This window comes from Equus przewalskii, chromosome 4, assembly GCF_037783145.1.
Source record: "Equus przewalskii isolate Varuska chromosome 4, EquPr2, whole genome shotgun sequence".
Lineage (NCBI taxonomy): Eukaryota > Metazoa > Chordata > Mammalia > Perissodactyla > Equidae > Equus > Equus przewalskii.
In genome coordinates, this window is record NC_091834.1 from 102,720,254 (window position 1) to 102,733,532 (window position 13,279).

At 40.9% G+C, this 13,279-nt stretch overlaps 1 protein-coding gene across 1 annotated transcript in view; it reads left to right on the forward strand.

Moving 5' to 3' along the window:
- The window catches only part of GALNTL5 (polypeptide N-acetylgalactosaminyltransferase like 5), a 65,101-nt gene that overhangs the window by 24,257 nt on the left and 27,565 nt on the right, over window positions 1-13,279 (forward strand). The window contains exons 5-6 of the mRNA XM_008523590.2: window positions 4,850-5,016; window positions 7,707-7,829. Of these exons, the coding sequence (XP_008521812.2) occupies window positions 4,850-5,016; window positions 7,707-7,829 (290 nt within the window). The remainder of the gene's footprint in view (window positions 1-4,849; window positions 5,017-7,706; window positions 7,830-13,279) is intronic.

Genomic DNA, 13,279 nt, shown 5'->3' on the forward strand with positions numbered 1-13,279 from the left:
GAATCAACCATCCTATGAATTTCCTCCTTCAAATTGTTGTTATCTTATGTTGAGCCATCCTTACATTCCTGAAATAAACTGACCTTAGTTATACTATTCTTTTAAAATGCAGCTGTATTTGACTTGCTTTAATTGTTTTGATCTGTATAAATGAGATTAGTCTGTATCAATGTTTCTCAAATTGAGATCCATGTACATATTCTCAGAGGTCTACAAATTCTCCATGAGAATTTTAAAATTTTCTGTTCCCATTTTTATGTAATATTTAAAAGTTAACATATGTATATACAGGATGACAACCTTACTACAGCCACTCAGTTTCAGTAGGTAATGAGAAAGAACAGTGGCAGACAATAGATGAATGACATAAATGATGTCAAACAGAGGTGGACCTAATACACAAATTGTGTAAGTTATGCCAAATTACTTTATAGCACGTTGTACCGATAAAGTCTTTTTTACGATATTTCCAATACAAAAAAAGTGCTGGGGGAGTTGAGCAGTCACATAATACATAGTAGTACGGTCCGGTCAGATTGAACGAAACTTTCCTGTAACAGGTAGTACAGAGGGTGTAAGTGGTGATTCATTTCAGTGAAACACAACCCAAAATTAAAATTAGTCTATTAATTTGAATTTAACTGTTTTTAGCTGTATTTCACTATTTTTACTGTTTTATTTATAGCTGTGTAAGAGCTTATAAACACAAAGATATTCTACCTAATTTTTTGTTTATGCATATTTAGGAGCTATGAAAGTAATTTAAAACAACTCTGGAAGTTGAGATCTTATTTTCTCTTCAAAAGAAGTCTATGCATGACTCAAGTTTAAGAAACCCTGGCTCGTGTTCTTCTTTTTTGTGCTACTTTATCAGATTTTGACATCAATTTATATAGCTTCATAAAATGAATTCAGATGTTTTCCGTATATCTCTATGCTCTAAAATTCTTGAAATAATATAATTATCTATTCTCTACGTTGAAATAGAACTTCTGAGTCACTGGTCCATTTTCTAGTGGCAGACATTGAAAAATTTTATTTCCTTCAAGGTTATTTATTGTGCTGCTCAGGCTTTCTACTTCTAGGGTCTATGTAGGATATTCTATTTCAATAAAAATCCATTTCACCTATTTTTCAAGGGTCTTAGCATAAAATTACTCATCCTAATTTCGTAATTCTTTTTATCTTCTCTGGTCTGACAAATAAAAATGACAAGCAATAGGATACATTGGAGTATATGAGGAAGCCATTTGATATAAACCTAATTCGGCCTGACTTTGTTTTTCCAAAAGGGCCTGACTGTGGCCATTGAGCATGCATTGTATATCTGCTTAGACATTTTGAGATAAAGGTGCAACTTCCCTCCCCCTCCCAACGTTGGCATCTCCTTAAAGATTAAGCATCTTTCTTTAGGCTGGGAACTGATTGCAGCGCTCATCTGTGACCGCCCAGCCCGAGGCAACAGATCTGCCACCCTGCAGGGTTCACTGAGACAGCAGACCTATCTGCTGTTTCCATCAATCACTGTACTGACAGAGCAGCCTCGTGACTACTGTAAAAGGGACATTTCAATCATATGTGAAACATACTCTTTGAGGGTATATAACCACCCTGTATACCCCCACCTCTTTGGAGTGCTCTGTTCCTTTGTGGAAAGACTCTCCCGGGTTATAATCCTCAGATTTAAGCTCAGAATAAACTCACCCAAGTTTTCATTTATAGATTGGTTATGGATTATTTTCATCGACAGGTCTGATACTTTCTTTCTCGTTGTTATTGTTGTACATTTTCCCTCTTTCTGTCTTAAGCTTGTTGAGGGTTGGTCTATATTAGTCGTCCTTCAAAAAATCAACTTTTGGTTATATGTATCATTTCTGCTTTTGTCGTCTTCAAATTCATTAATTTCTAGCTACCTTTATTGGATCTTAGCTCTTTCTTTTGGTTCTTTTTGTTGTCTTTTTATCAGTGTTTAAGGTTAAATAGTTTATTTTTCCTCTTTCTTGCATAATAACAGTACATTTATAAGTATTCATTTTATTCTGATTAGGATTTTAGCCATATACCTTAAGTTTTAACATAGTGTGTTTTTATCTTGATTAATCTTTAATTTGCAATTTTTAATTTCCTCTTTGATCCAAGAATTATTTAGAAAAGTGGATTTTTTAAGATCAGATTTAAACAAATGAATAACTGCTTACAAATTAGTTTATCGTCTATCACCATGTTTTTCTAAAATGCTTGAAAGATTGTCATTTTGTCATTTTAAGTAATGCCCCTCCCCACTAGACCCTTCCAACTTAAAGTGTGGTCTGGGGCCAGCAGCACGGCAGCCCCCGGGGGCTGGTTAGCCATGCGGAATCCCAGGCTCTAGCCTAGACATACTGAATCAGAATCTGCATCTAACAAGAAGCCCAGGGGGTATTTATGCACATTAAAATTTAACATCCTTCTATTGGTTTGGTAGGGCTGTTGTAACAAAGCACCATACACTAGGGGGCTCAAAGAGAAATGTATTCTCTCCCGCTTCTGGAGGCTACAGGTTGGAGACCAAGGTACTGGCAGGGTCGGTGGTTCCGAGGGCTGTGAGGGAAGATGTGTTCCAGGCCCTCTCCCTGGCTTGTACACGGCCGTCTTCTCCCTGTGTCTCTTCATATCGTCTTCCCTCTGGGGCTGTCCATCCTGGGTCCTAATTTTCCTTTTTATAGGGACACCAGTCTTACTGGATGAGAGCCACTCTAATGACGTCTCATTCGTTACATCTGCAACAGCCCATTTCCAAACAAGGCCACGTTCTGAGGTACTGGAGGTTAGGACTCCATCACATGAATTTGAGGGGGACACAACTCAACCCATAATAGTCCTGCTTTATACTACACTGTTGGTAATCTATACAATCAGCAAAGAGTAGATCAGCGAACTGAGGACAACCAAACTCAGGCCTTGTCCAAATTACTTTTACCCTGAAAAACCACTTATTTAGGTCAGGAAAGTTTTTCTATATAGAAAGACCACAGCAACATTTATCATTTAATTTTAGAAAAACCCGTACACACCAGATTTCTCTTAGGGGTCTAAAGAGTCCTTGTGTGATATGGTTTCAGGCTCCTTTGCTATCACTGTCTCATTCCTCTAAAGAGGCTCAGTTTATCTATAGTTTTCTTAAAATTATATACCCAGGATTGAAATAATATTAGAGATGAGATCTGAGTAGCACGAATTCACCCTGGACCATCATCGGTCTCATTCTTGGTATTATCCTTCCATTTTCCCTCTCCGTCTTTCTCATTGACTTCTTCTTTGATAACTCAATGATCCTATTGGAATTTAAGCCTTGTAATCATTTTTCTATATATTTCTATGTAGCCCCATTTTTCCACTTGCTGCTTTCAACCTATGTGCAAGATGTGGCACCCACCCCCTTTCCCATCCTCTCGGGTCTTTTCTTGATTCTGTCATCTTTCATATTCTCATTCCTTTGAGCAGAATGTCAGCTTCCACTTGGTAGACATGCCTTCTATATCTTCATCTCATCTTGGATAAAAATGTTGACCAGGACAAAGCCCTCCTCTTCCATGGTGATTTCAAGCCATGAATATACAGAAGGTCTGTCTAGGACCCTATCGGACTGCCTACCCAGCACCTCCCTTCCAGTGCTCCCTGCCCCATCCCCTTTACATGGATGCAGTGGGAATAGTGACTTTCTATTTTGACCCTACTATCTGGCCACAGTTGATTAGCCCAGGGATGGGTACCTGAGCCACGTTGGACCAATGAATCCTTTCCTGTGAATTTTTGCAAAAGAGAAAGTCTTAACAGTTTCTCTTTGGGTGCTGGACTCTAAGATATACTGATGTCAGTCACATTTCCCACTCTGGAGTAAAGAAGTGGAAACAAGCCAGGTTGCAGAGAGAGAATAAGAATCATATAATGAGCCTTATATAATACTTACTACCTGCCAGGCCCTCTCTGAGCACTTTATAAGTATCAGTTCATTGATTCTCACAATCCATGAGGCAGGCTGATAGTGTTGTTGTTATCATTATTATTATCCCCAGACATACAGACAGAGCAGAAATGGAGAGAGTGTCCTGGTGGCTTTCAAGCCTCCGGTTCCAATCGTTCTGGGAGGCTCCAGCCACACGCCTGTCACTAGGTCTTATGAGACATTTGGGTGCCCTTACAACATAGCTCTTTTTCTTACACTTAAGGTAGTTCCAGTGGATTTGTCATTTACAACCAAAATATTTCAAAATACAACCAAATAATATAGCAATCCAAACAACACTTTAACAGCTAATAACTAATGTTAGTAGAATTCAGCTTCTATTTTTCTCTCCAGTGCATACGTACATAAATACACTTTTATCAAATCCTTGGAAGAAATCCAATTGCACCATATCCACTACATTTGTGTAGCAACAGACTACACAAATATAGGAAAAAGTACGAATTTTCTTTGAAGATAGTGCAATAAAGTTAATTTGAATCTTTAAATGTGTGTAAGTTTATTAATTCATTTTTATAATAGAAACCAAAATATATGTATAATTTGTGTTTATCCTATGTTCAAATAGAACTAATATTATCAAAACAGAGTCATAAGAGCAATTGTTACCGACATTAAGAAGGAAGGAGTGATTTAGAAAATATTAGAACAGCATAAGAAGTTAAAGAAATTTTTGTATCTTAATTTTTGTATTTTTAAATATCCTGCTACATTATTATCATAATAATCAATTAGAGGAATAAAGAGGAAAAAAGTGCAAATGAAGAAAGGTGTTTGAATGAGATCCCAAAACACCTAAGGCTTTTAGATGAATCATTTTCTTCCTCTTATTTATGCCTGCAGGTGTCTTCAAAAACATTACCCAACCAGGCTACCTTCTGCCAGCATTGTCATTTGCTTCCACAATGAAGAATTTAATGCCTTGTTACGGACAGTGTCCAGTGTCATGAAACTCACTCCATACCGTGTCCTTGAAGAAATTATTTTGGTAGACGACATGAGCGAATTTGGTGAGGCAGAACGCTAGTGATCTGTCTAATCTACCGTGAGGGCAGTGCTATCTCTGATAGTGCTGGAGTTATTTTATACAAAGAACATTTTTTGGTGGATGTTGAGGCAGACAGTGTGCTGGGTGCCGTTGGGTACACTGGCGGGATGTAAGAGCTGCTTCCTGTCCTTACGGTGTTGGGCTAATGGGGATGGTTAGTGCTTCCATGAGCTAAACGTAGGGCACCAACCTGGTCTTTAAAGATCGTCAATGACATTCAGGAAGAAGCGACATCTAAACTGAGGTCTGAAGGGTGAGTTGGAGTTATCTAGATAGAAAGGAAGGAAAAAGTGTTTTAGGCAGAAGAAATAGCATTGTAAAGGCTCAGAGGAAGAGAAAACATGATGAGTTTGGAAGAGTTCTGTATTTATGTAGTTTATGTATGAGTATGGCGTTGATGGGGAGGGGGTGGGCATAAAACCAGAGATGTAAGAAGGCAACCACTCATAAAAGGCATTGTTTGGATTTTATCTGGAGAAAACGGGGAACTATTACAGGGCTTAATGCAGGGAGATGCCACGCTCCAGGCACTCTACATGATAGAACTCTAATGAGACCAACCATAGTTCGGTGCTTGTTCCTCCGTGCTCACTGGCTTTAAAGAATCGTGATACTACTACAAAATCTGATTAACAACTCAGCATTTGAAATTACTTGTTTATTTTACACTTACAAACCTGAGGCAAACCAATAGGACCCAGATTAGCGAAAAGATCTTTGGAGTCTGCAGGTGCCTGTGGGGTCCATTTCCCACGGAAGCAGTCAGCATGGCATAGGTTCCTACCCAAAAGTTTACCTGATCTGCTGTCACTCTGACCCACTATGGGCTGAGAAAGAAAGAGGGGAGAAACAGTAGGAAGAACAGGCAGGGGAACAGAAGAAGACGTCCCAGGAGGTTCACCCATCGGGAAGTGACGCTAGGTGCATCAGTTCAAAGGGGGAATGTAATTCAAGCTAATGTCAGCTGTATTCAGGAATTTCACATTAGCCAGGCACTGTCATATATGACGTTATTTCTACAGGAGCCGCCCATATTGGAGGGGTACAGCACTGTTTATTTCTAGTCCTGTGCACGGGAGACGATGTGGAGAGATGGTCAGAGTCCTTAGCTGATCAGTAGCACTGAGCAACACATTGGCCACATGCTGGGCGGGAAGTCCCCAGTAAAGCCATGAGCAGGGAACAGGGTAGGATCTTCTGCTGGACTATGGAGTTCTAACTTCCACCCAGAGGGACAAGGGTCCTGCCGTGGAGATGAAGTTCCAGGATGACTACAGGACTCCTCCCCTCACCTCTCAGAACCACGCCATGAGTTCAGAGACATACCCAGTGACCTGCTCATACTTTCTTTAGGCATCAGGGGAATCGCTGCTGATGACCAAGATATGGGTGTGCTTCCAGACCGGATACCTCTACTTCTTGATCCACGGTCACCTGATTTGTGGTGATTTCACCCACCCCACCAAGGAACTTAGTCTTAGACCCACATAGAACCTCAAACACAGGAAATGCAGGAAGGGAGGTTTTCTGTGTTCTGATGGAACTCAGGACCAACAAGTTCCCACATTTAATTCACAGTGATTTCATGTGGGCTCTAGGAGAAGAGTTTTGAACGACAGCTGGTCTTTCCCAGCTGACACCAGTAGGCACTGCCGATGGACTCCCTCAACCTGGGGAGCAGGGGATGGGGGCCCAGGGATCTGCCGCCATTGAGTTACATGAGAGGCATGCTCAGAGCTGATGTGCTGCCATCCACTTTTCTCATAGTCCTGGTTTCCCGAGACTACAAGCCAACAACATGACCATCTTCTGAAAAACTCAAGCCCTCCACTTCATGTCAGTGATTTCCACTGCCAGAACTGCCTTTGTTTCCTCCTGGGTCTGGCTCTCAGAGTTCCTCTGTGTCCTGCATGTTAGAGAGGTGTTTGCAGACGTCTGAGCAGAGATGCTGCCCCAACCCTGCAGGAGAAGCTGTGCAGCCTGCAGTCGGCCTCTGAGCAGGGCCCTGGCATTCTTTTTAAGGACAAGGAAGGATATCACTCCTTCTGCCAAGATTACAATGAACCTGCTTCTGTTGACCCTTAACCTCCTGATCCAGATTCCTAGGACTTAGGAATTTAGACTTCTGAGGCATCTGTATCCATCTCACCTGAGCCCAGCCTTTATCATCATCATGTTAACCTCCGAATATTGAGTGACTGTTAGGCACCAAGCTCTGTACTGAGTGATGTGTTTCTTCCTCTCACTACAGTACTGCAAGGAATATGGTGGCTACTCCTTCTCACCGACGAGGAAATTGAGACTCGACTGGTTTGATAACTTGCCTAAGAGTTACTACCAAGTTAGAAGCCAGCTGTTAGTAATAAAGTCAGATTGCTCCAAAGCGCCATAGCTCATGCCTTTTCTCTTAAAATTTTAATAGTGATTTATTAAGATAGAAATATCTCACTAGAAGCAAAGAAGAATGTTTACAGTTGATTTTGATGCTGAATCACTTTTCTTTCTCTTCCTTACATAGGATAAAATTTTCTTTTAAAGTTAGAACTTCTGGAGAATAGCATGGTTTTTAGCGATCAACCAAAATTGTGATAAGTTGCTTTAATTTCTGTAGTTACCGTCTATAAATAGTCAAATGTTGGATTTTTTTTCCAGATGATTTGAAAGAAAAACTAGACCATCACCTGGAATTTTTTCGGGGAAAGATAAAATTAATAAGAAACAAAAAGAAAGAGGGACTGATTCGAGCAAGGCTAATTGGAGCCTCTCTTGCTTCAGGTATGAACTTGGGACAATGACTCAGTATCTATGTCACAGAGGTCTTCCTGCCCGTGCAGAAATAATCCTCAGGGAGGCCCTCCATGTCCCCCCTGACGTAAACAGAAGAGTAGAAATATATCTCAGCCTTGTGAATCTTTAATCTGCTTTTGGCTCTGAAAGTATTCTACTTCGAAATGTCAATTTGTTATCTCAAATAAAAGATATCCTTTTGCAGGGGCCATTGTGTCAGCCCCCTGTTACGAGATGAGTTTCTCCAGATACAAACTCTGAGATGAAGTTGCCCGTGCAGCGAGCCCACTGGGGTGCTCTTGGGAACCACGCCTGTAACGGAGTGAGGAAAGCAGGACTTTGTGTGGAGAGGGGAGCTGTGGGGCAGCTGCCGATCCCACAGGAAACTCTGCAACTAGGATGGGTGTCAGCTCAGGGCCTCTGGGAAGCAGAGACCAAGGTGAGATGAGAGGAGAATGAGTTCATGGAAGAAACATTTGTGAAGGGTAAGGGGAGAAGGAGAAGTGTGGGCTGGAAGCTTCTGACCTGACCCCTGTGAAGGGAGAGAGGTTTGGGTTGAAAGAGCTTCAGTCTGCTCTGTGGCTGTCAGAAAGGTTCAGTTGGGCTAGTGGGGAGCCCCAGATGGCCCATTAGAGGAGTCCTGCATTGGGCCCAAATGGCCCAGCTCTGGTCCTCCCCCATCCGGTGCCCCTCCTCACACACCCACGCAGTGCTTGGTCATTGGCTGGGAGCCCCCTGGGGAGAGCATGGCCTTGGTGTGAATACCGCAGTAGATCCCAAAGGTTTGGAAGCGGTCAGACCCCTTCCTCACAGCAGGTTCTCTTAAAGGGAAACCTGAGCCCCCTGAGCCACCAAGAGCGGTGCAGAGAGGTCCCACATCCAGGTAAGGGGACCAGGCATGGATGAGGACACCCCCGCCCCCCAGGGAAGGCGCATCACGTTGGACAAGGCAGACCCCATCCTCCACCAAGGGCAGTTCCTGAGAAGGGACTCGACTGTGAGCCGTGAGCAGTCAGCATGCTGGGGGATGCGTCCCGAGGGGGATCTGAGCATTCCAACTGTCAAGCGTCCTGGAAACTTAATGGTCAGAGGGTTGTTTGCAGAATATTAAACTAGAGCCAAAGGAGATGGGTAACATTCAGGGGTATTTCATCAGCCCATGTTGCAATCTGACAAAATGTCTCTGTTCCTTAGAGAGGCACCTTCTTACTTAGTGGAAGGGCAAATAAAAGCAAAATTTGATTCTCTTTTTCTATGTTGGCATGATCATTTGAGACATTCTCTTATTCAACTACACAGATACTACATATTCATTGTGCAGAACACAATACAAACCACTAACACAGCATGGGCTATGTTTTTTCAGACCTTTGTTTTCATGTGTTTATATACATATGTGTGTATGTATGTATACACACACACACCTTTAAGGATTTTTAAATATATGGGATCATACTATACATATTGTCCTGAGACTTACTCTTTTAATTTAATTTTAATGTTTTGGAACTTTTTCCATGATGGTGCCTAAGACCTACTTCAGGTTTTTGGGGGTTTTTTTGTTTTTCGTGTGTGAGGAAGATTGGCCCTGAGCTAACATCTTTTACCAATCCTCCTCTTTTTACTTGAAGAAGATTGTCGCTGAGCTAATGTCTGTTACAATCTTTCTCTATTTTTATATGGGACACCGCCACAGCACGCCTTGATGAGTGGTGCTAGGTCTACGCCCAGGATCCGAACCTGTGAACCCCAGCTGCCAAAGTGGGGCATGCAAACTTAACCACTGCACCACCGGGCTGGCCCCTTACCTCAGTTTTTAATTGCTGCATAGTATGGCATTCCATATGGATTCCATAATGAATTGTGATAATTTGTTTAGCCACTTTTCAATTGATCATTTTTATTTTATATCATTACTCAAAAAAAATGCTGCACTGGCAATTCTTGTACATATATCTTCTGCAAATGTGTGCTTGTACTTATGGGATATATTGCTGAAAGTGAAATTGCTGAGCAAAAGGGAATTCTTATTTGAGATTTTGATGGATACTGCCAAATTGTCCTAAAAAGGATTGCACCAATTAACAGCCCCATCACAGGGTGCAGGAAGGCCCTTGCCCTGGAGCCTAGCGAGCACTGGATATTACCAGTTATTCTAATGTTTGCCAAAATTGGTCAAAAATTGGTATCCTTTATTTTCTTGGCATTTCCTTGATTACTAGCATTGTAGACTATTTTTTAATATTTTTGTAGGTTGTTTATAGATTTTTCTGTGACTTTTGTCTGTTTGTATCCCTTGTCAACTTTTTGACTGGGTTGTTTGTATTGTTGTTATTGATCTCAAGGTGTCCTTTATGATACAAATCATGTGTTATATACACTGAGACTATCATTCCCCAGTCTACGGCTTGTCTTTCCATCCTCGTTGATGGTGTCTTATGTTGAACAGAAGTTTTTAAGTCTTTCAGTTCACAAAAAAACCCATTCCCTCTTGCTGGGCGCAGAGCTAGACTGAACTTTCCAGCCTCTCTGGCAGTAGGCATGGCCTTGTGACTATGTTTTCACCACGGGATTTAAGTGCAAGTGATACGTGTCATTTCTCCACTAAGGCTTTTCAGAGGTTGACTTGTCTCACTCCTCACTGTCTCCCCTTCTAGCTGGTGGGGGTGGAGATGACTAGGTGACTTTGGAGGCCATGGTTGAAGATGGAAGAGCCTCCCTCAGCTTGTGTCCCCGAATGGCCCCATGGAGAAGGGCTCCCCCTCATCAGAAACACCCGCCTTGGACTGCTAAAGAGCAGAAATGAGTTTCTATTGAATTTGAGCCATTATGTACTTTGGAGACTTATTATTATAATTGCAACCAGCTTTAATTTAAATAATAAAATAATCAGTTATCAATATTTTTCCTTATGATTTTTATGTCCTCTTTAAGAAATCCTTCCTTGCTCTGAGATCATGATGATATTCTGCATTTTGAAAATTTTTGCTTTTTACATTACATGTTTAATCTGCCTAGAATTCATTGTTTTGGGAACGGTGTAAGGTGAGAATCTAATCTAATTTCTTCTTTATGGATAACCAGTTGTCCCCACACTGTTCATTAAACAGTCCACTCTTTCTCCATGGACTGCAATGCTACTCCCATCACTTATATCTGTATATTCCTGCGTTTATTTCTGGCTTCTCTCTTCTGCTCTATTATTGCATTTGCGTATTTCTAGGCTAATCATACCCTCTCTTGATTAGGATAGCTTGATAAGAAGTTTTCATATCTGGTAGGACAAATATTTCCACTTCATTCTGCAAAATCATCTTAACTAGGATCATCTTATTAAGTTCCATGAAAAAATCTATTGAGATCTTCCTTGGAATTGCATTGAGTTTATAGATGAAAATAGAGAAGAATTTACATCTTTTTAATGATGTCTTCCCATCCATGGACATTTATCCAGATCTGCTTTCATGTTCTCTCAATAATGTTTTATTATTTTCTCCATAGATATCACTTGCAAAGATTTATTTCTGTTTATCTTGAGTTTTTGTGTTTTTTTTAAAATTATGATTTGGGATCTTTCTGTTGCTTTTTTGTTTTTTAAGATTTTATTTTTCCTTTTTCTCCCCAAAGCCCCTGGGCACATAGTTGTATATTTTTAGTTGTGGCATGTGGGATGCCGCCTCAGCACAGCCTGATGAGTGGTGCCATGTCTGCGCCCAGGATCTGAACTGACGAAACCCTGGGCCACCAAAGCAGAGCGTGCGAACTTAACCGCTCAGCCACGGGGCTGGCCCCTTTCTGTTGCATTTTTAAATTATTATTGATATATAGGAATGAGATTCTTTTGCATATTTGATTTTATAACCAGAAACCTCCATAAACTCTCGTAAATGTTATTGGCTAGTTGATAGAATCTCTTGCATCTTCTAACAGAAAATAGACAATTTTCCCTCTTCCTCTCTAACGTTGAATAAAAGTGGCGACAGTAGGCATCCCTTCCCTGTTCCTGACTTTAATGGGAACAATTCTAAATTTTCACTTAAATATTATGTTTACCAATATTAGTTTCCTAGGTCTGCCGTAACAAAGGACCACAAACCAGCTGACTTAAAACGACAGAAATCTATTGTCTCCCAGTTCTGGAGGCTGGAGGTTCAAAATCAAGGTGTCGGCAGGGCTGTGCCCCCTCTGAAAGCTGTAGGAAAGAATGCTTCCTTGTTTCTTCCCAGCTTCTGGTGGTGGCTGTCAGTCCTTGGCTGCAGCTGCGTCACTCCAGTCCCCGTCTCTGGTCACACGGCCTCCTCCCTGTGTGTCTGTCTGTGTCCAGATCTCCCTCTCCTTATAAGGACACCAGTCATGTAGGGTTAAGGGCCCACTCTGCTCCAGTAGGGCCTCATCCTAGTTAATTACATCTGCAATGACCCCAGTTCCAAATAAAGTCACATTCTGAGGTCCTAGGGGTAGGACTTGAATACATCTTTTTGAAGGACAAAATCAACCCATAATACTACCATAAAGTTTGTGGGTTTTTTAGGGAGAAGAAGTAGAGTCTTATTAATTTTTTATTTTGAAAATTTTCAAACCCACGGAACAGTTATATAAACCCTCCTCTAGATTCACTAGATATTAACGTCTTACAACACCCGCTTCGGACACGCGCATGCTCTCTCTCCCTCTCCCCACCATCCTTTCTCTCTCTCTCTCTCTCTCACACACATATACACACATTGCCTCTGTGTTCAAAAGTAAGGTTGGTTTATAATTTTCCTCTTTTGTACTGTTTTCTTATACTTTGCTTTACTACAATCATAGAATGAATCGTACGGTTTTACTTTTTCCTTTTTTATGAATATCTACATAAAATAAATTATCAGTGTTTGGAAAGTTGCATAAAATTGGCCTATAAGCTATCTAGGCACTGGTATCTTTTTTGGTTTCCTCTTTAGCCTAGGTAGTTTTTAAGAAGTGACTTTTAAACTTTCCAAACATAAGAAATTTTTTAAATTGTCTTTTAATTATTGACTACTAGGTTAATTATATTATTGTTAGAATTTGTGGTCTGTTTTGTTGAGATTTCCTTTGTGTCTTAAAGCTGGGCCAATTTTTCAAAACTCCCATGTGTATTTTTTAAAAATGTAAATTTTCTTTTTGGTTGTAGGTTCTGTGTATATATCTAATTTTGTTGTTCAAATATTCTATATTTTTATTCATCTAATTTGACTTGATTTATAAATTTCTGATAGGGTTATATTAAAATCTTTAACTAAGATTGTGGATTTGTCTATTCATTTTTCTTGTAATTTTGTCAGTGCTTGCAAGCTGTCAATCTATATTCGCCTGCTGCCTGCCACCACCCCGGGCTGTGGGCTGCCTGGTCCAGGCACTGCTCCCAGGTTAGCAGCTGTGCCACCCTGTGGTGCGAGCAGGTGAGGCAGCAGCTG